This window comes from Saimiri boliviensis, chromosome 6 (genome assembly GCF_048565385.1).
Source record: "Saimiri boliviensis isolate mSaiBol1 chromosome 6, mSaiBol1.pri, whole genome shotgun sequence".
Classification (NCBI taxonomy): Eukaryota; Metazoa; Chordata; class Mammalia; order Primates; family Cebidae; genus Saimiri; species Saimiri boliviensis.
In genome coordinates this window covers 117,147,893-117,173,993 of record NC_133454.1, presented here as the reverse complement: position 1 = coordinate 117,173,993, position 26,101 = coordinate 117,147,893, and the positions used below count along the sequence as shown (strand labels likewise).

Here is a 26,101-nt window from a genome sequence, read left to right as displayed (position 1 = left end):
AGACTTGTGTTATTAGAGGCCGTGTCTTCCACAGACATTGATGGGGGGGCGTGGAGTGGAGGGACTGAAAGCCAAGAGAGGTAATAAGATAAGGTGGACAGAGCCCTGGACGACCTGTCCGTGTCCCGTGCTCCAGTCCTGGATGTGCAGATAGCCTGTGAGCCGGACCTTTCTGACAGACTCCTGCAGATTAACATTCTAAACTCTCTCTCTTTGCTTTGACTTTTTTCTATTCTCCCTTGCTACTTCCACACTTACTGATCTCCCAGATCCTCAGGAGACTAAGATGTACGCCAGAGCAGAAGATGGGGCATGCATGAATTTCAGTGCCTTTGTGTCTTTCGGTAAAATACTAAATCTTGGATCTTAAGACCTGTTTGTCCTGGGCGGCTTTATTTTTATTTTTATTTTTATTTTATTTTATTTATTTATTTTTTTAGATGGAGTTTCGCTCTTGTTATTCAGGCTGGAGTGCAATGGCGCGATCTCGGCTCACCGCAACCTCCGCCTCCTGGGTTCAGGCAATTCTCCTGTCTCAGCCTCCCGAGTAGCTGGGATTACAGGCACGCGCCACCATGCCCAGCTAATTTTTTGTATTTTTAGTAGAGACGGGGTTTCACCTTGTTGATCAGGATGGTCTTGATCTCTTGACCTCGTGATCCACCCGCCTCGGCCTCCCTAAGTGCTGGGATTACAGGCTTGAGCCACCATGCCCGGCCTGGGCTGCTTTCTTTTAGTGGATTTTTCTCCAGTAAATAATGTTACTTTGAGAAAAGACTTGTTTTCTCTATCCAAATATCTGTTAAGACGGGGTGATGAGAGCATAGGTTTCAGAGTTGGGAAGGTACTGTGGCTTCGCAGAGTGACCTTGGCAAGCTCCTTTGAAATTTGTCCCCAAAGCTGCTTCCCTGGCTCTGTCTACATAACTGCAGACTAGAAAATCCACTACCCTACAGGCTGCCGGCAGCACCTGTGCCATGCAGGGACCTCATACATTCCTCTCAAACTTCTTTTATGACAGTTCCTATAATTAAGGTACCATTGTCCTTGTCTTACAGGTGGAGCAGCGGAAAAGCTTGCCTCCGGTTGTATAACTAGCGAGTACCTTAGGGTACAGGACCCCAGCCACCCCTTCCTCCATTCAGCCAAGTCACTAGGGTGGGGTCACAGACTTTATCTTTTGTGCTTTGGTGGTGATCTGGAAAATACTCAGTTCTGGCCATTCCCTACACCAACTTCTGTTTCTTCCTCTTTAAAAAAAAAAATAGGAGTGGGTTTGGAATAGCTGGAGTTCCTGGGGCCCCAGGGGAACCAGAAAGCTGGGATTGGGAGTCTGCAGACTGCATCTAATATGCAATAAACTCCCCCCCAAACTGGGCTTTTGGCAAGGAAAGGGACACACAGGCCAAAGAAGACGTCAGTCAGCTCACGTGCTCTGGGCTGGAAGGATAGTAAGGCAGCTGCTTAGACTGGCTACCTCACGCTGATCACAAGCTCCAATGGGCAATTATATATGTCTTTGATTAATAAAAAATGGGGCAATGAATGAATAGTTAATCAGTGCAGTCTGGCGGGAAGGGGTCCTTGGGAGTGAAAAGACACTCCTCCAGGGGATGGTTTCTGAAAAGCCCTCAGTCCTGGTTCCTGGCTCCCTGATTCTGTGGTTGGGATATTCTGGCAGCTGTGGGAGTGTGAAACTGGGAGAGAGGGTTGAGCTGGTGAGCAAATAGGAAAACTATGTTTCCTGCACACCCAGCGGTCAAGGCAAGATGCATGAAATAGACAGAGTGTGTGTGTCTGTATGCCCGCATGTGATCTGTGTGTCCTCTGGGTGCCGGAAGTGTGTGACATTTTCCCTGGGTAGGCCTGAGTGAGTAACAGCATTCAACTAATTTGGTTAGGGGAGGCGGAGGCAAGGGGGCGGGGAGGCTGAAAGGCAGCGAGTTGGGGGAAAGACGCCGCTGGGGCTACAGGGGGTTCTAGAGGGAGAAGAAATTCCAAGAAGGAGAGGTAAAAAGGACGCGGGAGGCTGCGAGGAAGGGAAAAGGAGAAGGAAGTGATGGAGACTGGCAGGCTTGCCCCGGCCCCTTCCGGGAGGGCAGGCGGGGGCGGGAGGCCAGCAGGGGACTGGGAGGGGCGGTGAGAGGCGCGAAAGCGAATCTTGGCCAGCGCGGCAATCGCGCGCGCGGAGGGGAAGGGCGCGGAGAGCCCCAGCGCGGAGCAGGCGGGTAGGGTGAGGGGTCACCTTTTCTGGGGCCAAGGCCCCTCGGGCTCGTCTGCGGGGAGGGCCGGCCGCAGGCTGGAGCTGGGTGCGGAGGCTGGCGGGGAGCCGCCCCCGGAGGCTTTCCTGGTGGAAGTTGATGCGAGCAAGGGCGGCGGGGATCAGGTTTGGGAGTCCTAGGCCAGGGTCCTGGGTTTTGGGGTCTTTCTGGCAGTAGCCTGGCCTGCGTCGAGACTAAACAGCCCTGTGACCTTGGGCAAGTTCCTGAAATCCGCGGGAGCTTTTGTTTCTTTGTCAATAAACTGAAGATAACAACACCAGCTTGGCAGCGGGAGTTTGTGTGTTCGGTGTAAAGCCTCCCTGCCCCTGCACCTGGTTAAGCTGCTGTCGTTATTTCAGCGGACGGTATTCAAAATTCGAACACAGGAGCTCTGCTTCTCCATCTGCTGCTGGGGGAGCTACTGGGTAAGCCGTTGATCTCACCTGTGACTCCAGGTGGCCACGAAGACCTGCCTCTCTACTCGCCACATGGTTACCCAGATGCAGTGCCTGAAATGATGTGTTGGAGTAGTTTTCCCCCACATTTGCTGCCAGTGGCCATCACCCTGTCTCTTACTGCACCCCACAAATAACTCTAGTCCACCTTTACCTTTCCCGCAAGCCTCCTCTTCCAGCAGCCTCTATCTTTATTTCACAGGATCCAGAGAATCACCCGCTGATGGTTTTGGCCCAGGCCTGCAGCAGAACCAGACAGCTACGGGAAGGGGAGGCCTTGGCTTGCCAGAGGAATTTTCCAAGTGCTCAAACGCCGGGCTTACAGGGCCTGTGATCGCTCCAGGAGGATAAAGTGGGATTTGAGGATCCACTCCGCCTCGGGCCATGGCGGGCCTGGGCCTGCCCCTGCGCTTGGCCACCCTGCTGACGGGGCTGCTGGAATGCCTGTGCTTTGCAGGCGTCCTCTTTGGCTGGCCTTCGCTCGTGTTTGTCTTCAAGAAAGAGCATTACTTTGAAAAGCTGTGTGAACCAGATGCTGGGCTGATTGGCAATGCCACAGAGCAGGCTGGTAAGGGCAGAGTGCACTTTTCTAAGGAAGTTAGGTCTGGCTCCCAGGTGGTGGCAAGGGGTGGGTAGGATTTGGCTCCCTGCCCACCCATCCAGCCTTTCTATGGTGAGGGGAAGGGCCAGTAGCCCTCTCCTCACTTGGTCTGGGAAGTGCCTGGGAGGGAGGCACCAGCTCCTGAGGGGTCATCAGGGGCAGTCACAGTTCAGCTCAGCTTAAGGGATGACTTTGCCACCGGCAAGCTGTCCGAGGTGGGGGGAACCCGGGCTGTGTGCTTATTTGGCAGGAAGGCTGGGATGCATGGGAGACCTTTTTTTTCCCCTCCAGATTGCAAAGTCCAGGATGAGAGGTTCTCACTCATCTTCACCATCGCGTCCTTCATGAACAACTTCATGACGTTCCCCAGCGGCTATGTTTTTGACCGGTTCAGGACCACCGTGGCACGCCTCATAGCCATGTAAGTCCCAAAGGCCCAGCCCAGGCAAAGGTGGGCAAGGGGGACTCTTCAGGCAGCAGCCTAGCTTGGAGTGAAATCCAGGTCAGACAGCGCCGCCACCCTGCCAGACCCCACACCTTCGGCTCACTCCCAGCAGCCGTTAGGAACAGCCCCAGGCAGCGGGACTCTGGACTCACCCACTTCCCACAGCCCTGCTTCCATTTCCTCACCTCTTTCCCTGCTCCGTAAGAATGTGGCTTCCCTCTCATGTGCTGAATTGAGCCAAGGCCAGGCTGATTTCCTGTAAGGGCTGGCTTGGAGCCAGGGTTACAAAATTAGCAAAACTTAAAATTGCTCCTCTCTTCCTTCACCCGGAGGATCCCCGTCCTCATCCTTAGCACAGCCTCACATCCACGTTGCTCAGGCTTCATCCTCATTCTCCTCGCTCCCCGCTCCGCCACCATCCCTCCCCAGGGGCTTAGCTGATAGGAAGTTTCCTTGGTATTGCCACTGGTGAAATTTCAGGTCCCTTCTGACTGGAGGGCAGACAGTGGAGGTTTCCTGTGCAGATGAGTCAGGAGGTTCGGGGCGTGATCTCGCCCACACAGCGTGTGGCTGCATCCTAATCTCCTGCTCTGTGGCCAGGCTCAGTGATAATCAACGGCCTGCTGGGGGCTGATACAGCTCAGAGCAGGTGTTTCCAGGGAGGCACGTGTGAGATCAATTGTCAGAAAGAGGGACGGAGGGCTGGCTGGGCCTGCCTGTCTAGAAATAGCCAGAGAGTAAAGCCCGTCCCTTACATTTTTTTTTTTTTTTTTTGAGACGGCGTTTCGCTCCTGTTACCCAGGCTGGAGTGCAATGGCGCGATCTCGGCTCACCGCAACCTCCGCCCCCTGGGTTCAGGCAATTCTCCTGCCTCAGCCTCCTGAGTAGCTGGGATTACAGGCACGTGCCACCATGCCCAGCTAATTTTTTGTATTTTTAGTAGAGACGGGGTTTCACTATGTTGACCAGGATGGTCTCGATCTCTTGACCTCGTGATCCACCCGCCTCGGCCTCCCAAAGTGCTGGGATTACAGGCTTGAGCCACCGCGCCCGGCCACATTTTAAACCTTTGGATGCAGAATGACTATATCTCAGTCCTTGTTGGTCTTTGGCTCCCTGCCCCCATCTCTTTCCTCCCCTTCTTTGCCCCCTTCCTCTTCTCCAGCCTTAGAACGTGGCTTTTATTACTGCATGTCTTACAAGACCCTCAAATGCTAAGGGATCCTTATAGCTTTGGGACTGTGGTCCTGAAATCATAGCACTCTGAGCTAGATCAGTCATTTCTTTCTTTCTTTTTTTTTTTTGAAGACAGAGTCTTGCTCTGTCGCTCAGTCTGGAATGCAGTGGTGTGAACTTGGCTCATTGCAACCTCTGCTTCCTGGGTTGAAGCGATTCTTCGCCTCAGCCTCTGGGATTATGCGCACACCACCACGCCCGGCTAATTTTTGTATTTTTACTGGAGATGGGGTTTTACCATGTTGACCAGGTTGTTCTTGAACTCCTGACCTCATGATCTGACCACTTCAGCCTCCCAAAGTTCTGGGATTACAGGCATGAGCCACTGTGTCTGGCCCAATTATTTCTTTTTATAGAAAAGGCTATAGGGTGAGGGACAGCGGGGGGTGGGGAGGTGGGGAGAGATAGCATGGGGAGAAATGCCAGATATAGGTGAAGGGGAAGAAGGCAGCAAATCACGCTGCCATGTGTGTACCTATGCAACAATCTTGCATGTTCTTCACATGTACCCCAAAACCTAAAATGCAATTAAAAAAAAAAAAAAGAAAAGGCTTCTGAGGCCCAGAGAAGGACAGCGCCTTGCCCAAGGTCTCACAATGAGGACGAGCGGAACTCAAGGTCTTGATTTGCAGACTAGGCACTAACCCCTTTCTCCAGGAGGTCAGGCTGTTGGGGCTTCGAGGTGGGAGGACCTTGTCTTGGCTAAATCACAAGCCAATCACATCATCAGCTGAACTAATTGGCCAAGATTCCCCATGCTGGCCTTGGGCCTCAGAATGAGCAAAATGCACAGTCCGTGAGGTCAGGGCCACATCTCAATCTCATTGCAGCTTCTCACAGCTGGTTCTGAGCCCGGGGCTCAGAGACATCAGTGCCCGGGCATCCCAGGCCGAGGGTGTGGTCACGTCCTACACCTGTGGGTTGGGTGACAGAATCGTGTTTTGTCTCCCAGGTTGCTCCTTCCTTGACAACATTCTGCTTTTCCTGTTTTGTGTTTCAGATTTTTCTACACCACTGCCACACTCATCATAGCCTTCACCTCCGCAGGTGAGTGCTGTGAGGTGGGGTGGGCATGAAGCAAGCTCAGGGGCACCTGGTGGCTGGGGCAGGTGCAGAGGGCCATAGGCAACACATATAGGCCACATGGTGATTCAGAGATCCGCAGCTTGAAAGGATCCGGGAAGGATATTGAACTATTACTGCTCTGTGAAAACAGTTTAGTCTTTGGAGAAAATGTGAGAAGGAAGGACAATGGAGAGGGGTTACTTCAGAGAGTAGAATTTGTTCAAAACTTCACATCTGGCCAGGCACAGTGGCTCACTCCTGTAATCCCAGCACTTTGGGAGGCTGAGGTGGGTGGATCACCTGAGGTCAGGAGTTTGAGACCAGCCTGGCCAACACGATGAAATCCCTTCTCTACTAAAAAAATACAAAAAATAGCTGGGCAGTGGCACACACCTATAATCCCAGCTACTCAGGAGGCTGAGGCAGGAAAATTGCTTGAACCCAGGAGGCGGAGGTTGTGGTGAGCCAAGATCACGCCACTGTACTCCCGCCTGGGTGACAAAGTGAGATTCTGTCTCAAAAAAAAAAAAACCTAAACAGCAAGAACAACAAACCTTTACATCCTTCTTGTATGTGTTAAAATATTCTCTTTCTCTTTTTAATGAAATGATTATATGATTGACCATTTTGAAAATATCCTTAGCAGGGTAAAAGCTGACAACTTTGTTGTACTCAAAATCTTTGTTTTCAAATTTTACCAGTCTATAAGTCTGGGATTCCAATCTGGCTTATTCTCCACTGCCCTTCCACCCATTACACAGAGGAGAAACTGAGACCACAGAGGGACCCCTTGCAAAGATACGCCCACGGCCACAGAGGAAGTGAGAGGGAGGTGGGCCTCCTGACTCCTGACTCTGCTTTCTCTCATTGCCTTGGTTATGCTGGCCCCGAGATGCCTCCTAATGTTCCTCCCTCGTGTCACACTCGCAGCTCAGTTTTGGGTTTAGGAAAGAAGGGTACGTTAGTGTGTATAAGCTGCGCTGAATCCCGACAGCGTCATGAGGCCGTCTGCACTCACGCTGGGCGAACATGGAGGCTGAACGTCTTGGTCCACACAGATCTCCTGAGATGGCCCGGCACCTCAAACCAATTATTTCAAACCACTCTCCTTATCAAACCAGCATCATCTCCTCTAAAAGCCTGTAAATGATTTTCAAGCGCCCGAATGTGGAGGTGGTGGCTGGGTAATGTGTGTCACTCTCTTGCAAATCGTCTGAGCAGCAATCCTCCTCTTCCTTCATAACAGAGCTTTTTGGTTTTGGAAAAAGCACTGAGGCCACAAGAACTCTATTGTGAAAGGAGAGTCTCCCGCCTTTAGCAATAGAAGAGATGTACATTTCATAAGGACAGAAATTGAATGGTAAATGGTGTGAATACTCTAAAATTAGCTCTTGGTAGTGTTTCTTAAGGGATAGCATTGTACTTAAGAGGATGTTAGGGACACACACACTACAGCAGCTACACTAATAAACATCAAATCACCTGGCAGAACAGCTATTCCCTTTTGATTTCTCTTTCAGTCCTTCTGATTTCATGAAAGAATGTCTTGATGTGGGGCCGGTGTGATTTTTAACACTGAGGAGAAGAGCAGGTCTCAGGCTTTGAACGTTCTAAGGGCAACTGCGTCTAGCTACAGTTGAATAGCATTGTTTTCCTTTCATTGTATTTATTTTTATAGTTACTTTCTATTCATGACAAGCAATGCCCGTGTTTTCATCTACAGTAGTGATAGAAAGTGTCCTTTAAAAATAGATTTCTTTTGGATAAAAGTGAGTCAACTTAAAACATTTTAGCGAATAATAGGACGGGCATGGGTTAGGGCCAAAATAGTGGGGGGCAGAAGTCTGGCGTGGGGAGGACTCATTTGTCAAGGGTTCCCCTACCCCAGTTCTTAAGCTTTCCTGCTGTCATCTCACACTTACTGGAACTGTTATAACCATTTGTTTGCATGTCAGTCTGCTTAAGGGCAAGGAGTATCTTTTATTCATCTTGCGTTTCCAGTGCCAGGCACAATGCCTGGCACCAAGAAAGTGTTGAGTTTAGTGAACAAAGAAAAGACCATTGTCCTTTTCCTACTCAGTTCTCGTAGCACCTGAGGCAGAAAGAGGAGGGACTGTTGTTCCCATTTAACAGATAAGATGACTGAGGCTCAAGGCCAATGCCATGAATTGGGGGCTGGGCTTGAGGGTTAAGCTAGGTGCCTAAGTCCAGGGTTCTGTTCTCCTGGAGTGTCAAGAATGAAAAGGAGAGGTAGCTTGTGGTTTACTGAGGGAAGAGACAGGCAGCTTCACTTAGAGCTCTGCCTCTGTAGACTTCCTGGCCTGCCACAGATTGAGCACCAACTTTGGTGGGGAAGAAGGTGACTAACGACACGTCCACAGAGATATCTGGGGAAGCCTAGGCCAGTATCCTAAAAACCCCTGAAGGATGCTTGAAGGCTGGCTAGAACTGGGGCCTGGACACCAGGATTGTTGGAAATTTGGAGCAGGTGGGAGCAGAGTTTGGGGCTCCATGTTTGGGTTGCCCTGTGGTACCACCCTACCTCTGATTTTGATGGGTCAGGCTCAGCTGTGCTGCTCTTCCTGGCCATGCCACTGCTCTCCGTTGGGGGAATTCTGTTTCTCATCACCAACCTGCAGGTGGGAACCTACCCTAATCCCGGGCACTTGGCAGGGTGGAGGGAAGGTGGAGGGAGGGTGGAGGGGAGGTGGGGGGAAGGTGGAGGGAGGTGGAGGGGGTTGGAGGGGGGGTGGAGGGAGGGTGGTTGGGTGGTGGAGGGGAGGTGGAGGGAAGGTAGAGGGAAGGAGAGACCCTTTTCTACAATTGGCTGCCTCAGATGGGGCTGGCCCAAGCTGAGGTGGGAGCTCTAGGGGTGGAGGGTGGGTTTGGGTATAAGGAGGGCCTGTCACGTGCTGGAAGACCCTACCATGTGCTCAGGAAGTGTCTGTTTCATGAATAAATACGTGATTCAGGATGATCCTACCATCCCCAGATTGGGAACCTATTTGGCCAACACCGTTCGACCATCATCACTCTCTACAATGGAGCATTTGACTCTTCCTCAGCAGTCTTCCTTATTATTAAGGTAAATACAGCAATAGCCAACGTCCATTGAGCCCTTGTATATGCCAGACGCTTGTCTTGTGAACCTTGCACTATTTCTGTCCATCAACTCGGTGAGGTAGGTACTATGTTGCCCCCATTTTGCAGACGAAGCATTTGAGTCTCAGAGGTTAAGAAGCTTGTTGAAGGTTCTGCAGCTAATAACCATGATACTTGAACTTGAACCCAGGCCTGTTGCTTCTAGAGCCAGAGCTTGTAACCACTAAGCCCCTTCTTCAACCTTGCCCAAGCTCTTGTGGCAGTGGTCATGATATGCTTGGGCCGGTGTTGGGCAGAGGCTGGGAGCCCTTTAGAGGCAGGTGTTTGCTGCTGTGAGCTTCTAGTTTGGAAAAGAAGGTAGCAAGTGGCCAGCAGGCACAGCAGGGGCACACACAGAGGCTTGTTCAGCTGTGTCTGATGTTGGGATATCAGAGGATGAATGGTTGCCAAGGCTATTAGAGGTCAATCAGCAACCATTCTACCTTATTCATTGCGGGCAGTTTTATCTGGGCAGTGACCTGCTTAGCCCAGGGGATGAATCCTGATTGATCAAAGCCAACCGCAGCAATCCCTTTACACCTTGCTAATGGTGGATGGAGGTGGGCTTATGATCAAGTCCTTTTTAGTGAGATAAAGGGGGTGTATATAGTAGAAGACCCAAGGGGACATGCCTTCCCTGATGGAAGGTGAAAGCAGAGTAAAAACAAAGCCTTCCTCCTTGAATGTTGCGGTGGGAGGATGTGATGATAGCTGGAGCTATGGCAACCATGCTTCAATTATGAGGCAACAAGCTGGAGAACAACAAGCTTGTTCTACAAACGGCTAAGTGAAAGGAATGGAAGAGTCTGAATCTCAAGCCACCCAACCTGGGACTTTTCTCAGGGCTTAGTGTTAGGCCGGAGGCAGTCGGCACTGCCTGTGGGTTATGGGGGCAGAGAAGACGATCTCTGGCAGTCCCTACCCTACGTGGGTCTAGCTGGCAGTCCCTGCCCTACGTGGGTCTAGCTGAGTCCCATAAACACCTTGGTTTGGAGGGTCATGCAGAGACTGAGCTGCTGGCGCACTCAAGCCTTCCACTCCCAGCATAAGAGCCACTTTCCAGGCTTTCCCTCCCGCCCCTGGGTGTTCCTCCCTTTCTCTCCTCTCTCTTTTTTTTTGAGATGGAGTCTCGCTCTGTTGTCAGACTGGAGTACAGTGGTACAACCTCCGCCTCCCAGGTTCAAGCGATTTCTCCTGCTTCAGCCTCCCAAGTAGCTGGGACTACAGACACATGCCACCATGCCCGGCTAATTTTTGGTATTTTTAGTAGAGATGGGATTTCACCATGTTGGCCAGGATGCTCTCGATCTCTTGACCTTGCAATTTGCCTGACTCAGCCTCCCAAAGGGCTGGGATTACAGGTGTGAGCCACTGTGCCCAGCCTTTTTTTTTTTTTTTTTTTTGAGATGGAGTCTCACTCTGTTGCCCAGGCTGGAGTGCATTGGTGCGATCTTGGCTCACTGCAACCTCCTGGGTTCAAGCAATTCTCCTGCCTCAGCCTCCCAAGTACCTGGGACTATAGGTGTGCCACCATGCTTGGCTAATTTTTGTATTTTCAGCAGAGATGGGGTTTCTCCATGTTGGCCAGGCTGGTCTTAAACTTTTGACCTCAAGTAATCTGCCTTCCTTGGCTTCCCGAAGTGCTGAAATTACAGGCATGAGCCGCCATGCCCAGCTTCTCTCCTCTCTCTCTAGAGTTGGAAGGGGAGAGGAAGCAGGAGTGGGAATTCTTAGTTTAATCTGATTTTGCTGCTGCTTACTCTGACAATTCATTGAGCAACTCACTGCACCTCTCTGGACCTCAGTGTTGCTCTCTGTAAAATGGGAGGAGGCTGCGCAAGGTCAGTGGTTTTCTAACGGAGTATTGAGGAACTTAGGGATTCTCTTTGATGCCATGCCAATTACCAAGGAGAATGCGGACGGAGGGGACTGGCAAGCTTTCTGTTGTGTTTTCTAAGTTGAATTTTTGTGTAGAATTTTCTTTGAACGAAAGGCCTTTGCTGTTATTGGGGGAAAAGGCAATGGGCTAGAAGATCTCTGGGGAGCCACATGAGGCGGCTTCACAGGCTGTAGGGATGGGTCATACGAGGACTGTTCCACTCCCAGGTGTGTCTTGGGGTGGGGGCATGTGTGTACCAGGTGTCCCTAATCAGCTTCCAGGACGGTAGGCGGCAGCTTGTACTAGGACTCCTTAGAAAGCAGAGTTCCAGCCCCTGCCTCTGATGTCTTATGCCGATGTTTTTGTGTGTGATAAAATAATCATAACATAAAATTTACCATCTTAACGTTTTGTATTTTGTTTTTTTCGAGACAGAGTCTCACTCTGTTGCCCAAGCTGGAGTGCAGTGGCACGATCTTGGCTCCCTGCCACCTCCTTCTCCCGGGTTTAAGTGATTCTCCTGCCTCAACCACCCAAGTAGCTGGGGTTATAGGTGCGTGCCAACATGCCCAGCTAATGTTTGTATTTTTATAAGAGATGAGGTTTCACTACATTGACCAGGCTTATCTGGAACTCCTGGCCTCAAGTGATCCACCTGCCTTAGCCTCCCAAAGTGCTGGAATTACAGGCATGAGCCACCACGCCCTGCCTTGCCCACAATTAGGTGTGCAGTTCAGTGGCCTTAAGTACATGCACGTTGCTGTACAATCATCACCACCGTGCATCTCCAGAACACTTTTTTATCTTCTAAAATTGGATCTGTACCATTAAACACTAACTTCCCATTTTTCCTTCCGTCCCCTTCCCTGCCCCTCCAGCCTCTGGCTAGCACCACTCTGATTTTTTTTTCTCTATGAATCTGACTACACTGGTAGCTCCTATGAATGGCATCATACAGAATGTATCCTTTTATTTCTCTTAGCATAATGTTCCTTTTTTTTTTTTAAACAAGGTCTTATAGAATTGCTCAAGCTGAGTGCAATGGCCTGATCATGGATCACTGCAGCTTTAAACTCCTGGGCTCAAGCTATCCTCTCACCTCAGCCTCCTGAGTAGCTGGGATCACAGGCATGCACCGCCGTGCTCAGCTGATTTATTTTTAGTAGAGACGAGGTCTTGCTGTTTCCCAGGCTGGTCTCAAGCTCCTAGACTCAAGCAGTCCTCCTGTCTTGGTCTTCTAAAGTGCTCGAATTACAGGCACGAGCCACTTCGCTCGGCCCCACTTGGTGGTCTTAAGGTTCATCTATGTAGCATGTGTCTGAATTTCTTTCCCATTTTTGTTTTGAGACAAGGTCATGCTTCATTGAACTGGACTCAAGTGATCCTGGTCTTGAACTGGACTCAAGTGATCCTCAAGTGATCCTGGTCTTGGACTGGACTCAAGTGATCCTCCTCCCTCCCAAAGTGCCGGGATGATAGATGTGAGCCAGCATGCTGGCCCCCTTCATTTTTTAAGGCTGAATAATATTCCATTGTGGGTAGAGATCACATTATGTTGAGCTGTTCATATGCTGACAGACCCTCAGGTTGCTTCCATCCTTTGGCTATTGTGAATAGTACTGCCGTGTACATGAATGTGACCCTGACTTTTTCCTCCTCCTTCTGCAGCTTCTTTATGAAACGGGCACCAGCCTCAGGGCCTCCTTCATCTTCCTCTCTGTCTGCAGTACCTGGCATGTAGCACGAACTTTCCTTCTGATGCCCCGGGGCCACATCCCATACCCACTGCCCCCCGACTACAGCTATGGGTAAGGACTCTCTGATGACTGTGGGCCAGGGCCCCTCATTGGCCCTAGGGTGGGATGGACAGGGCAAAGCAAACCTGTCACCGGAGAGGAGGAGGATGGGAGCAGTGTATCTGTTAGCTATTGCTGTGTAACAAATGATCTCAAAACGCAGCAGCCTAAAACGTTAAGCATTTGTTATTTTTTACAAGTCTGTGGGTAGCTGGCTAGTTCTACTGATCAGGGCCAGATGTAGATGATTTTGATGGGGGCTCATTCACGCATCTGATCATTTGGAGGGTGACTTGGGGGCTGGCTTTGCTAGGATGGCCTCACTCACGTGGGTTTGGAGTGACAGGGATGCCTGGGTCACATGGCTGTCATCCTCCAGCAAGCCAGCGTGGGCTCATTCACACTGATTTCAGAGTTCTGAAAGAGCGCAGAAATGCACAAGTGTTCTTGAGGTTTGGGCTTGGAATTGGTACAACCACTTCTGCTGCATTCTTTTGGCTGAAGCAGTTCACAAGGCTGGCCCAGATTCAGGGCATGGGGAAACAGAGCTGCAAAGTCTTGTTCAAAGGGGGGAAATACAGAGGAGGTGAAGAAATGTGATCATTTTTGCAGTCAGTTGCTGTAAGCAGTAGGGGGAGGGTATTCCTTTGCTGTTCACTTACTGTTTGTCAGTCCCCATGTGCTCTCTGATTCCATCCTCACAATACTCCTCTCAGATAGCCTTATCTCTGTTTTCCAAATGAGAAAAATGAGGTTCGGACAGGTTAAGTCTGAGCCATCTTTCTGCTGCTAGGAAGAGGCAGAGCGGGATTTGAACCCCGGGCCTGCCCAGATCTTTTCATGCTTCCTGTGCTTCCCAAATTGGCTGCCTATTAGAATCACTAGATTCACATAGAGAGCTTAGAAAAGGAAGCCTGGCTCTCACCTCCAGACATCTGATTTAACTGGTCTGGTCTGCAGCCTGAGCATCAGGGTGGCTAAAAGGTGATTCCAAAGTGCAGTGAAATGTGGGATTCCCCATGCTCTTCCCTCCAATCCGAGTCTCAGGTTCAGCTCACAGTCCTTGGCCCTGCTGATGGGGCTTCTGTTTCCCTAGCCTGTGCTCTGGGAATGGCCCCACGAAGGAAGAGAAGGAAGCAGCTGAGCAGGAAAACAGGGAGCTACAGTCAAAGGAGTTCCTTTCAGCCAAGGAAGGTGAGCCCTGCTGGCTAACCCATTGCTCCTCCAGACCCCCGAGCCTCTCCTTGTGCCTTTCCTGGCTCCTCATCTCCAGAATTCCCTCAGGGACTGGGAATCAAGAAACGTAGTGATGTGTGATCGTAAAACTTAAGATAATTAAAAAGAAAACCACAGATCATGAAAAAAAAAAAGAAAAAAGAAATGTAGGGCAGAGAAAGAAACTTAGGTGTCTTCCCAACCCCCTCACTTCATGGAGGGTCCAGAGAGGGGCAGGGCTTTTGTCTCTTTTCTGTCTGTCTTTTCTCTCTTTCATGTCCCCGTCACATTCCCACCCCCTGAAGCCTGCCTTCCCTTCCCCCCACTCCCCGGTTCTGCCCTCTTCCCTGATGCCATTGTACTAAGTCTGGTGCAATGTCCCCGTTTATCCAGGTCTCTTGGGTCTGCCCTCGCTTATTGTCCCAACTCCATCACTGCCTCCTTTCCTTCCTCTCTGTTCTGCATCTTTGGTTACACAAACCGCAACTGGCTACAGTGGAAATAAGAATGGGGTGGGAGAGGAGATGGGAGGTGTGGGTCAAAGGACACAGGGAGCAGAGGAGCAGGATGACAAGGTCTGGAGATGAAAAGGTCTAATGCACAGCTTGAAGGCTGTAGGTAATCAAATCGCGTTGTGTTTGGGACTTTGCTAAACAGGAGATTTTAACTGCTTTTGCCACAAAACAAATGTAAGACGATTTGCTTCGCTATATTAGCCATCTCTGTAGCTATATGTATCCTGTGACATCATATTGAATATCTTAAATATACACAATAAAATTGATTTTTTTGTTTTTATTTTTACCGTCTGATAATTGGATCCAAAATATTTATTTATTTATTTGAGACGGAGTCTCGCTTTGTCACTCAGGCTGGAGTACTGTGGCATGATCTCAGATCACTGCAACCTCCACCTCCCAGGTTCAAGCAATTCTGTGCCTCAGCCTTCCTAGTAGCTGGGATTACAGGTGCCCCACCACGCCTGGCTAATATTTTTTTGTATTTTTAGTAGACACAGGGTTTCACCATCTTTGCCAGGCTGATCTTGAACTCTTGACCTTGTGATCTACCCGCCGAGGCCTCCCAAAGTGCTGGGATTATGGGCGTGAGCCACTGCACCCAGCCTTATTTATTTATTTTAAAGAAAGAAGAATAGGGTTCTGGGAAGCTTCCAAAGTCAAGGGAGGAAATTGAGCTTGCCAGGTCTAAGACCTATTTTAGATCAGGTTCATCCTAATCTGAACTCACGGCCAGTCTGCCTTGTTAGGAGGAACTGTCTCATTGGTTAACCTTGATAGAGGAACAGGACACTGAATTCATCGTCCCATTTGGACCATGAAGATTAGGGTAGAGGAAGATTTCCCAGGGAAACTCAGGATACTGGTACCAAAAGAAAGGGAGGTGCTGAGGAGCAGGTTAGAACAGGAGTGTCCACACTCATCCTCCTCTCCCTTCTGACTTTCTCCTCTCCTTGTCGTTTCTTTCACCTTTCTGGCTGAGAAAGATCAGGAAGGTATTACTGCAAGAAGTGTCATTGACCAGGCTGTGAGAGACAGATCAGATTTCAATAGACAGAGAAGAACACAGAGGGTCATCCAAGGTGGTAGGGCCAGCATGACAAAGCAGGGAGGTGGGGATGTATGAGTCCCAGGCAGGCGCAGAGCACGCTGGGTGAGTTCCGGGAGCCAAGGGTAGAAGGTGAGCCTGGACCTGAAACAGTTCCACTGAGGCCTCCACACTCCCGATCCTGCCTGTCCACTTTCCTTGTAATTCACACCCAGATCCTCCTCTCCCCATTAGAGACCCCAGGAGCAGGGCTGCAGCAGGAAGCCCGCTCCTTCTGGAGCTATGCTTTCTCTCGGCGCTTTGCCTGGCACCTGGTGTGGCTGTCTGTGATACAGCTGTGGCACTACCTCTTCATTGGCACTCTCAACTCCTTGCTGACCAACATGGCCCAGGGGGACAAGGAATTAGGTATGTGGCGGTAGCCTGTCTGCACGTCCCAGCTGGAAACATAGAACCTCCCAGCAGGGTTGTGCACAGCAGAAGAGGGCCTGATGATGTGGGGAGGAGGGACGTGCAGGGCTAGGACAGGGTGGGAGAGTCCCTGCCTGAAAGGGAGTTTTGGAAACTTCTCATCAACCAACCTCTCTGCCCTCTGCAGTCAGCAGCTACACAAATGCCTTCGCCTTCACCCAGTTCGGAGTGCTGGTTGCCCCCTGGAATGGCGTGCTCATGGACCGGCTTAAACAGAAGTACCAGAAGGAAGCAAGAGAGACAGGTGAGACGGGAATCAGGGAACCAGCAAGGGAGGTCTTCATTTGCCCCATGACATGGTCTCTTTCTTTCTTTCTTTCTTTTTTCTTTCTTTTTTTTTTTTTTTTTTGAGACAGAGTCTTACTCTGTTGCACAGGCTGGAGTGCAGTGGTGTGATCTCAGATCCTTGCAGCCTCCGTCTCCAGGGTTCAAGAGATTCTCCTGCCTCAGCCTCCCGAGTAGCTGGGATTACAGGCATGTGCCACCATCCCCAACTAAATTTTGTATTTTTAGTAGAGATGGGGTTTTACTATGTTGACCAGGGTGGTTTCAAACTCCTGACCTCAGGTGATCTGCCTGCCTCAGCCTCCCAAAGTGCCGGGATTACAGGTGTGAAGCACCATGCCCGGTCTTCTCTTTTGTTCTTAACCTTGTCTCGTTACACTCATTCATTCATTCATTAAAACATTAGTCACTGAGTGACAGTTGTGTGTCAGCCATGGTGCTAAACACCGGGGATTCAGCAACAGACAAGACAGGTGTGTTCTTTTTCTGAAGGTGTTCTCAGTCTGGAGGGTGGAGAAAGGCAGGTAGGCAGTTACAATCCATGAAGCAAACCCACAGGGGGCCATGGGGACACAAAGAAGGTCACATAATCTGTTCTGGGTGAGGATGGGGTTGGTGTCAGGGAAGGCTTCCTGGAGGAGGTGGCATCTAAGCCAAGACCTGAAGGATGAGTAAGATGGGAGGAGATGAAGAGGTGAGGCCTTGGAGAGTGGGGTCAAAATAGTGCACGAGAGAGTGAAACATTGAGGAATCTAGGCAGGTGAGTCAGGCTGGCCAGGGCACAGAGCACTGGGGAGTCTTAGGGAAGAGGCTGGAGAGAGATATGTATATGAGAAGGGGTCAAGCTGTTTACCACATCAGAGAGTTTTGGCCTGATCCTCGGACATGGTTGGAGGAGTAGAGGGATGCTGAGGTATTTTAACCTGCTGGGTCAGGAGGTACCAAAGTAGACTAACATTTTGCCTCCTTATTTCATCTGTCCCTTCCCCGACCCCATGAACCTGCTTCTCCCACATCTGCTGGAGTTTTCAAAGCAAATCTCAGACATCATATCATTTTACCCATAAATGTATTTCTATACCCGTAAATGTATCTCTAACAAATAAGGCCTCTTTTACTTAAACATCACCCTAAAAATCATTATCACACCTAAAAAAATAACAGTAATTTCTTAATGTCATCTACTGTGCAGTCACTATTCAAATTCCTCCAGTCATTACAGATACATCTTTTTACAGTTGGTTTGTTCAAATTAGGATCCATGCCTGGTGCATGCAATGTATTTGGTCGATGCGTCGTCTGTAGCTTTTAAAATCTAGAACAGTTCTTCCCCTACCTTTTCTTGTTTTTTTTCTTGAAGACACTGGATGATTTTCCCTTATTTTGGATTTGGTGTTGTTTTGATGTGTCATTTAAAAAGTATTCCTTTCCTTGGGTATTTCCTGTAAACAGTGGGATTAAAGGCTTAGGGGAGACACAGTTTAAGTGGTTTTTTTTTTTGTTTGTTTGTTTGTTTGTTTGTCATGAATAACTCAGAGGTGGAGCTGTGGGTTTCCTCTGGTCGCCCATCAGCAGCCTCTGGTGTCTGTTGCCTTGTTATGATGTTAAGATTGATCAACTGGTTTAGACATTGCCAGTCTGATCCATCAACTATAAAGTTTCCCATCAACCATATACTTAGTGATTTTAGTAGCCATTAATGATCAATGCCTAGGCCCATTATTTTATTAGGATTGCAAAAGGATGATTTTCTTTTCTTTTCTTTTCTTTTTTTTGGAGACGGAGCCTTACTCTGTTGCCCAGGCTGGAGTGCAGTGGTGCAATCTCAGCTCACTGCAACCTCCACCTCTCAGGTTCAAGCGATTCTCCTGCCTCAGCCTCCTGAGTAGCTCAAATTACAGGCGCCCACAACCAGGCCTGGCTAATTTTTGTATTTTTAGTAGAGATGGGGTTTTGCCATGTTGGCCAGGCTAGTCTTGAACTCCTGACCTCAGGTGATCCACCCGCCTAGGCCTCCTACAGTGCTGGGATTACAGGCGTGAGACACCACGCCTGGCTGAAAGGATGATTTTCTATTTCTGTCTTCCTCTTTCAATTGCTAGAATTCTTCTAGAAAGAAAAACATTTCTTACTATTTTGTTACTTAGAAATAAATGCTTGGTTTACAGGTTTATCCAGTTCAAAATAATGAGTTGGTATCCTAGAGAGCTCCAGGGATGGCTACTGTTTCTTTTATAAAATTTTATGTTTAAATATATTTGACGTGTTTCAATCTGTTCTGTCATTGTTCTTCTTGATACTCAAATTGTCTCACCTTTGACCATTGAAAACTTTACCAACCCAGAATCTGTGTCTTTTAGATGAAATCACATTATTTTTAGACAGTGAACTTACCTTCTAGAACAAAGAAATGTTCAGGTCCATTTCACTAGGTATGTTTCCTACCCTAGACCTGAAATAGTCATTTTTTTCCCAACTAGCTCTGAGTTTCTTCAGTTGGAAATGGTATTTAGAGACTACAGTCTGGATGCTGGGGTTTCTTATTGCTCCTGGGTTGTCATTGCTTTTGGGTTTTGGGTAGGATTAGCATGTATGTAATTTTTTATAAGAAAAATACCGTAAATGCTTACTACTGATATTTTTATTCAAATTTTTATTTCCTTGATTTTATATTTGTAGCCCTTTCTCTTCCTCTGATAATCTTGGTTCCTAACAATACTATATACATATGCATATTTAAATGTAGATACACATGTGGTATTTTAAATATAATTACTGGTTTTATCAATATTGATGTTACTTGATAACAATACTTGCTCAATACTCTTGCCACTTCTTTCTTTTCTTCCTTCTGTCCTTCCTCCTTCCTTTCTCATCCTTAGGATATATCCCATGAGAGATGTACAAGCAAATTCCCATATTTTCTTTTTTATTTTTCGGGATGAGGTTTTACTGTGTTGCCCAGGCTAGAGTACCGTGGTATGACCACGGCTCGCTGCAGCCTCAACCTCCTGGGCTCAAGTGATCCTCCCCCTTCAGCCTCCCAATTACTATGGACTGCAGGCATGCACTACCATGTCTGGCTAATTTAAAACAATTTTTTTTTTTAGAGGAAGGGTCTGTGTTGTCCAGGCTGGTGTCTAACTCCTGGACTCAAGCAATCCTCTTGCCCTGGCCTCTGAAAGTGTTGGGATTGTAGGTGTGAGCCACCACACTGGGCCAAATTACTGTATTTTAAGGGTCACCCACTTGGTATAGAGTTATGTTTGTTGGTTTCATTTTTTCCTGTTTCTGATTTTTAAAGATTGTTTTGCTTGTTTTCTTCCTATTATTATTTAATTTTATTTGTAAAACATTTATAAATGTTTTACACTTGTAATGTTCCAACATTTACATTTTCCCAAAGCTAAAACTGTGAAACGAGATAATATTCAAAAAAGTTTAGTTTCCCTCTCTGTTTCTTGTACCGCTTTTCCTCTTCTTTAGGTAGCCATTTTAATTTTTTTTAATATAAACATTGTATGGGGGTATATACATGTATCAGTCTGTCTTCATGCTGCTGATAAAGAAATATCTGAGACTGGGAAGAAAAAGACCTTTACTGGGGAGGCCTCAGAATCATGGTGGGAGGTGAAAGGCACTTCTTACATGGCGGCGGCAAGAGAAAATGAGGAAGCAGCAAAAGCGAAAACCCTCGATAAGCCCATCAGATCTCGTGAGACTTATTCACTCTCATGAGAATAGCATGGGAAAGACCGGCCCCCATGATTCAGTTACCTCCCCCGGGTCCCTCCCACAACATGTGGGAATTCTGGGAGATAGAGCTCAAGTTGAGATTTTGGTGAGGACACAACCAAACCCTATCAATACATTTCCCTCTCTTTTAGATAAAAGGCAGTATACGGTACACACTATTCTGCAGGGGTGTTTTTGGTATAACTCTATCCTGAGGGGGCTCTGTAGCCGGGACCTCTCCTCATGCCTTTTAACCATTGCCTGGGTCTCCGTTATGTGGCTGCAGCGTAGCTGCTGCAGCATTCCCGTATTGATGGCTATTTGGATTGTTTCCAGCCTTTTGCTATTACCAGTAGCGTCACAAGGAGGATCTGGCTGCAGGCTCAGGGTGGGGAGGGGCAGATATGGAGCCCATCATTGCAATAATCCATGACTGAGTTAATGGTGGTTTAAAGCTAGGATGAGTTAGTGGAGTTGGAGAGGTATATAGTGATATATACCTCTGAATGATATATAGTGAATGATCAGCTTTATTGATGTATTTGAGGTGGGGCATGTAGAGAAAGGATTCAAGAATGACTCCCAGGTTTCTGCTGGGACAGCTGGATGGATAGTGGCTCCTCCCCTTTTTCCGATCGTCCTTGGCCCTGCCCTGCCCTCTGCTGGGTTGGTCTCCAGACAGCCTCTTTTTCCTCCCTCTTGGCCCAGGTTCCTCCACCTGGGTGGTGGCCCTCTGCTCGACGGTACCTTCACTGGCCCTGACGTCCCTGCTGTCCCTGGGCTTTGCCCTCTGTGCGTCAGTCCCCGTCCTCCCCCTCCAGTACCTCACCTTCATCCTGCAAGTGATCAGCCGCTCCTTCCTCTACGGGAGCAACGCGGCCTTCCTCACCGTTGCGTAAGTGGCCTTGGGGTGGGCTCTGTGGAGGGGGACACACTGGGGCAAAGAGAAGCTGGAGGTAAAGAAATAGGGATGTGAGGCTGTGCCTGGAGGCGGTCAGGTGCAGAAGGCTGGGTTTGGGGGCAGGTGTGGAGGGGGTGAGACCAGAGGTGATGGGAAGGCTAGAAGATTCATGTGCTTGAGGCTTTATATCTGTGGCGCCCTCTGCCTCTGTTCTCTACCTGGTGAACTCTGATTCATCCTCCAAGGCTTACTTCTGTTCTAGCTCTCCAGGGCAGAGATGGAAACACATTCCCTTCCTTGTGTCCTTAGTACTCTAGTCTTGCTTCCTGTGCTAGTGCATTGTCTGGCATGTCATCCATTTACGTGTCTGTCTTTTCCTCCCTGGTGCAGCCTGCATGAGAGTCCTCTCTGTTTGCGCAGGGTCCCGTATGTGCCTTCTCTGGGTTCTGTGGGTCGAACGTCTGAGTGAAGAGGGCAAGGCCAGGCACGCATGGGTGGAGGGCAGGTCTAAGACAAGGGAAGTGGGGACAAGTGGCCAACAGAGCCCCCGGAGGCCAGGTGTCTGCTTGGAGGGAGGGTCCCTGAAGCTCAATGGAACCCCGCTGGTTTCTCTCCCCAGTTTCCCGTCGCAGCACTTTGGCAAGCTCTTCGGTCTAGTGATGGCCTTGTCAGCTGTGGTGTCTCTGCTCCAGTTCCCGATCTTCACCCTCATCAAAGGGCCCCTTCAGAATGACCCTTTCTACGTGAGTTCTGGGGGATGGGCATCCCTGGCAGGGGGCCTTGGCCTTAGACCCCTGCCCCCCAGGACATCCAGGCTTGAGGGACTCAGCAAGGGCCACCCCAAACCTGGCTGTGATGGCCTGGATATGTAGCATGGCCCAGCTTCCCAGAGAGTCTGTGTTATTTAAATATTTGGGGCAAAAATATTTTTGTGTGTGGGGAAATAGACATTCTGGAGTAGGGTGGGAAATTCTCGCAAAAATTCAAAAACTTGAGACTTCAAAGGTGTTTCCTGCTTATGGTGAGTGCAGGTGCACCCTGGCTTCTCCCCTAGATCCATGCTGGGTTTCCACAGTTGGCCCCAGGGACAGGAGCTCTGTGCTTTCACCTCTGTGTCCTTTCATCTGGAGGGATGCTCTGGGGCCCTGCCCTGGGAGGTGGGCATGACTCTCCTGTTCTTTGCAAAAACTGAGGCCCACGGAGGTTACATGACTTAATGTGTTCAGAGGCACCAGCAAGGGAGCAAAAGTCTTTCAACATTGAATTCAGTGTTTTGACCACTGCACAGCTCTATTTGCCTCATTTTTTAAAGCAGCAGGTTGTCAAATTAGAGTTTAAAATTCATCACTTGGAGAAAAGAAAGACTAAATGTTTTTTGTTTTTGTTTTGGAAGACAGGGTCTTTTCTCCGTCACGCAGGCTGGAGTGCAGTGCCACAATCTCGGCTCACTGCAGCCTCGATCTCCTGGGCTCAAGTGATCCTTTCATCTTAGCTAAGATGGGTAGCACTACAGGCATGTGTCACCACTCCCAGCTAATTATTATTATTATTATTTTTTTTGATAGACACTGGGGTCTTGCTACATTGCCCAGGCTGGCTTTGAAGTCCTGGCCTCCAGTGATCGCCTCTGCCTTCCAAAGTGCTGTGATTACAGCCGTGAACCACTGTGTATGGCCAAAAGACTAAACTTGAAGTCTGAGGCGAATGACTTGCTTGTGACATCAGGTGACCTAATAAGCAAATCTGTATTCTAGCTGGTGCCTCCACCAGCTTCCCATGTGACCTCGAGCATGTCACTGAATGCTCACTAGGCCTGTTTCTTCACCTGTGAAATTGGCTTATTATCTCCCACCCCACCCCATAGTTCAGAATAAAAAGTAATTGAAAGTGCTTCCTCCAGGGCACCATAGTGTTTGAGTGAAAAGTGAATATAAACTCGGTAGAATTCTGGTCCCTTCATTGGCCATGAAATGGACCTGTGCTTGCTTAATTGAGCAACAATTCTGTTGTTCAGAATTCCTGGATTTCCCCTCACTCCTGTTCTCTCTGCAGGTAAACGTGATGCTCCTTCTTGCCATTCTTCTGACATTCGTCCACCCCTTTCTGGTATATGGGGAATGCCGCGCTCGGAAAGAAAGTCCCTCTGCAATTGCATAGCACAGAAGCCCTGGCTTCTCAGCCCTGAGGATGGTTTTGTTCATCTTTCTCCACCTTTGAGGACCGCGTGTCCCAAATGACTTTGCCTGTCCCGGCAAAAAAAAAAAAAAAAAAAAAAGAAAAGAAAAAAGAAACAAAGACATATTTAACTGTTAACAACGACTTCTGAGCAGCACTCAGTTGCCAAGCAGATTGAGATCACACAGACCCAAAGCAAAGGCATGTGGAACTTCTCCTTTATTTCAAAACCGGTGTCCCTTTGCACTTAGCTTGGCAGACCCTTGATTCCAGGGGAGGTGACAGCAGGGAGGAAGTGTGTCACCTACTTCTTTAGGCCTGTTTGGCCCCAAAGCCTAGGTGTGCCTGGATCCTCTGCCACTGGTTACATTTTTTAGGTGAAGAGTGGAGTGGTCACGGCCTCAGCTATACTTCCTATCTCTCCCTCCTAGCTCTCCGTCAAGAGCGCTGCCTTGGTTAGAGAACTCACAGAGAGCACTGGGAAAAAAGAGGAGCAGGCAGGGTTCCCTGGGCTCAGTCTCAGCCCAGCCACTGATGCTGGATGACCTTGGCCTGACCCTGGTCCGGTCTGAGAATCACTTTTCCCATCTGTAAGATGAGATGAATTTTGGAGTTGAAAGTTCTTCCTGGAGCAGATGTCCTAGAAGGTTTTAGGGACAGTGACGGAGTCAGGCTATCCTAAGGGTCATGGGAGCCAGCTGACCTGCTTGACCAAAGGATTTCTGACAGACCATCTTTGGGGATGTTTTCCTCTTGAAGAAGGAATATACTTTGGGCATTTAAAAGAAAGTTTCTCTGGGGAATAATTTTATAGAAAAATAAAGCTTCTGTGTCTAAGGCAATTACTGTTTCCCTCTCTCTAGGCTTTGGGGCTGGGCTGTGTGGGTGTGTGTGTGTTTATGAGGAGGCCCTACCCTGGCATGAGAGGAGGGTGGAGAATCTGGCTACACATCCTAGTGTGGCAGCTGGACCCAGAAGTAGGGCAGGAACCCCAACTAGGATTCACCCCACTGGTCCTGGAACATGGGGCCAGAGACTTCCTCCCCTGGGAACCTCTCTGCTTCCTCTTCCCCTTCCCCTCCACACCCTTAACCTTAAGCAGAACCCCTACCGACTACTCCACACTCCCAGCTAGAAGCACTGGATGGAATCAGAGAGTCCTAGTTTGAGTCTCAGCTCAGCCCCTCAGCAGCTGGGCAAGTCCCTTAACCACTGTGAGTCACAATTTCTCCACCTGCAAAGTACAATTAATGATTTCTATACCTGATGGCGATTATGAGAGTGTAAAGTCATTGCAACTGCCTAACACGTGGTGGGAGCACATGAGGGTTTGCTCCTGTGATTACTCATGACCCTCAGGGAGAACGGGGGCAAGGAGGGAGAAGGTAAGGGTGCAGGAGACATGGCAGGTGGGTGGGATGGGAGAATCGGGCACACCAGCTCTCTCATTCCCACCTTGCTAGGAGAGGGATTAGGAAAGAAAGGTGGGAGGTGGGGGATGGGGGCGGAAGGCAGGGGGCTGGCAAGCAGGTTCATCAATTCATTCATTCATTCAACAAATGTTTGTTGAACACCTGCCACACGTTCAGGCCCTGTTCTGGGTGCTGGGGCTATGGAGGTGCAGAAGGGTTCGAAGTGCAACTCTTCCTTCTTCCTGTGGGCATTGGGGTGTAATTTCCAGGGGCCCAGGACACCAGACTTTTAGTGTCTATGAGCAGTGTCCAAATCTAATGAATGGGTTCGATCTTGTTACCCTGCTCAAAAACTTTCAGCAGCTCCCCACTGCCCATAGGACAAAAACCCAGACGCTAGCCTGGCATTCAAGGCTGTCACTAGTGTGATGTCAACCTCTCCCCTGCCCCCCTTTACCTCCTACCAACAGCAGGGCAGAAACCATCCCTGTCCCTGGTCTGTGCGTGCACCAGTTCCTCTGCGTGGGTGGCTCACCCTGTCTCGGCTTGTGAAATCCATCTGGTCTGCTGGGATCCTGCTCAAAATGTCATCTTCTCCAAAAATCATTACTCAGGCTTTCCAGCATGTCTGAGTCCCTGGCACTTGGTCACACCCTTCCTGGTGCCTGGCATTTGCCTCCGAATCATGACCCTCCCCACCCCTTGCCTGGGCAGCAAACTCCAGGAGGCAAGGTCTGGTTTTGCCTGGCTCTAATTAATCTGTGCTTACCATCCACATGGTGCCAGCTAATTCTTGTTGAATGAATGATCGTTGAATGAGTGGATTCTTGTTTTGGCCTCAGAACCAATTAGAGGGAGCCAGAAAAACACACGGGGGTGGGGGAAGTGCCGCGTAGTGCAGTGGAAAAAACCTTTTCAAAAATCTCAGCTCTGTCACTTACTTTGTCAGCTCCACGACTTTGGATGGACCACTTCTTTGTCAGTATGGTGGGAGAAACACACGTGCCTCTCTGGGCTGTCGTAAGGATTACAAATTAGGTCGAGTGCTTGGCATGTGGTAGGTTGAACAGATCACAGCTAGCATTATAGATGATGCATTAAAGCCAAAAAATGACGCCTAATGGCCATCATTAGTTGGTGAACTGAAAAAGGAAATGTACCATATTTGGGATATTAGTTGGCAATCACAAAAAGTACTGACACATGCTATAACATGGATTAATCTTGAAAACATTATACTAAGTGAAAGAAACCAGACATAAGGAACTGCTAATGATTCGTTTAAATATAAAATGTTGGGCCAGGGTGCAGTGGCTCATGCCTGTAATCCCACCACTTTGGGAGGCCAAGGTGGGCAGATCACTTGAGGCCAGGAGTTCGAGACCAGCCTGGCCAACATGGCGAAACCCCGTCTCTACTAAAAATTAGCCAAGCGTAGTGGCACGTGCCTGTAATCCCAGCT

The 26,101-nt window shown here is 49.1% G+C and overlaps 1 protein-coding gene across 3 annotated transcripts; it reads left to right on the top strand.

The window, feature by feature from the left end:
- The first annotated feature begins 1,943 nt into the window (after positions 1–1,943).
- Positions 1,944–24,069, top strand: SLC43A3 (solute carrier family 43 member 3). 3 transcript variants are annotated; one of them, XM_010334660.3, is made up of 14 exons: positions 2,153–2,228; positions 2,621–2,686; positions 2,919–3,284; positions 3,609–3,738; positions 5,999–6,045; positions 8,626–8,702; positions 9,056–9,148; positions 12,752–12,891; positions 13,976–14,073; positions 15,895–16,068; positions 16,259–16,375; positions 20,860–21,046; positions 21,672–21,795; positions 23,105–24,069. In XM_010334660.3, the coding sequence occupies exons 3-14, from the start codon at positions 3,101–3,103 to the stop codon at positions 23,207–23,209; spliced, it is 1,476 nt and encodes a 491-aa protein (XP_010332962.2). In that variant the 5' UTR covers positions 2,153–2,228; positions 2,621–2,686; positions 2,919–3,100; the 3' UTR covers positions 23,210–24,069. The 3 variants fall into 3 exon arrangements, with proteins under 3 accessions (XP_010332975.2, XP_010332966.2, XP_010332962.2); XM_010334673.3 differs by lacking the exons at positions 2,153–2,228; positions 2,621–2,686 and adding an exon at positions 1,944–2,010; XM_010334664.3 differs by lacking the exon at positions 2,621–2,686 and having other exon boundaries at positions 2,137–2,228.
- The last annotated feature ends 2,032 nt before the right edge of the window (positions 24,070–26,101 follow it).

Excerpts from the sequence above, each read along its gene's own strand:
- SLC43A3 (XM_010334673.3), top strand. The coding sequence starts at position 3,101 with ATGGCGGGCCTGGGCCTGCCCCTGCGCTTGGCCACCCTGCTGACGGGG. Across the intron at positions 8,703-9,055 it reads TTCTCATCACCAACCTGCAG|ATTGGGAACCTATTTGGCCA; the intron begins GTGGGAACCTAC and ends TACCATCCCCAG. Across the intron at positions 21,796-23,104 it reads TTCAGAATGACCCTTTCTAC|GTAAACGTGATGCTCCTTCT; the intron begins GTGAGTTCTGGG and ends TTCTCTCTGCAG.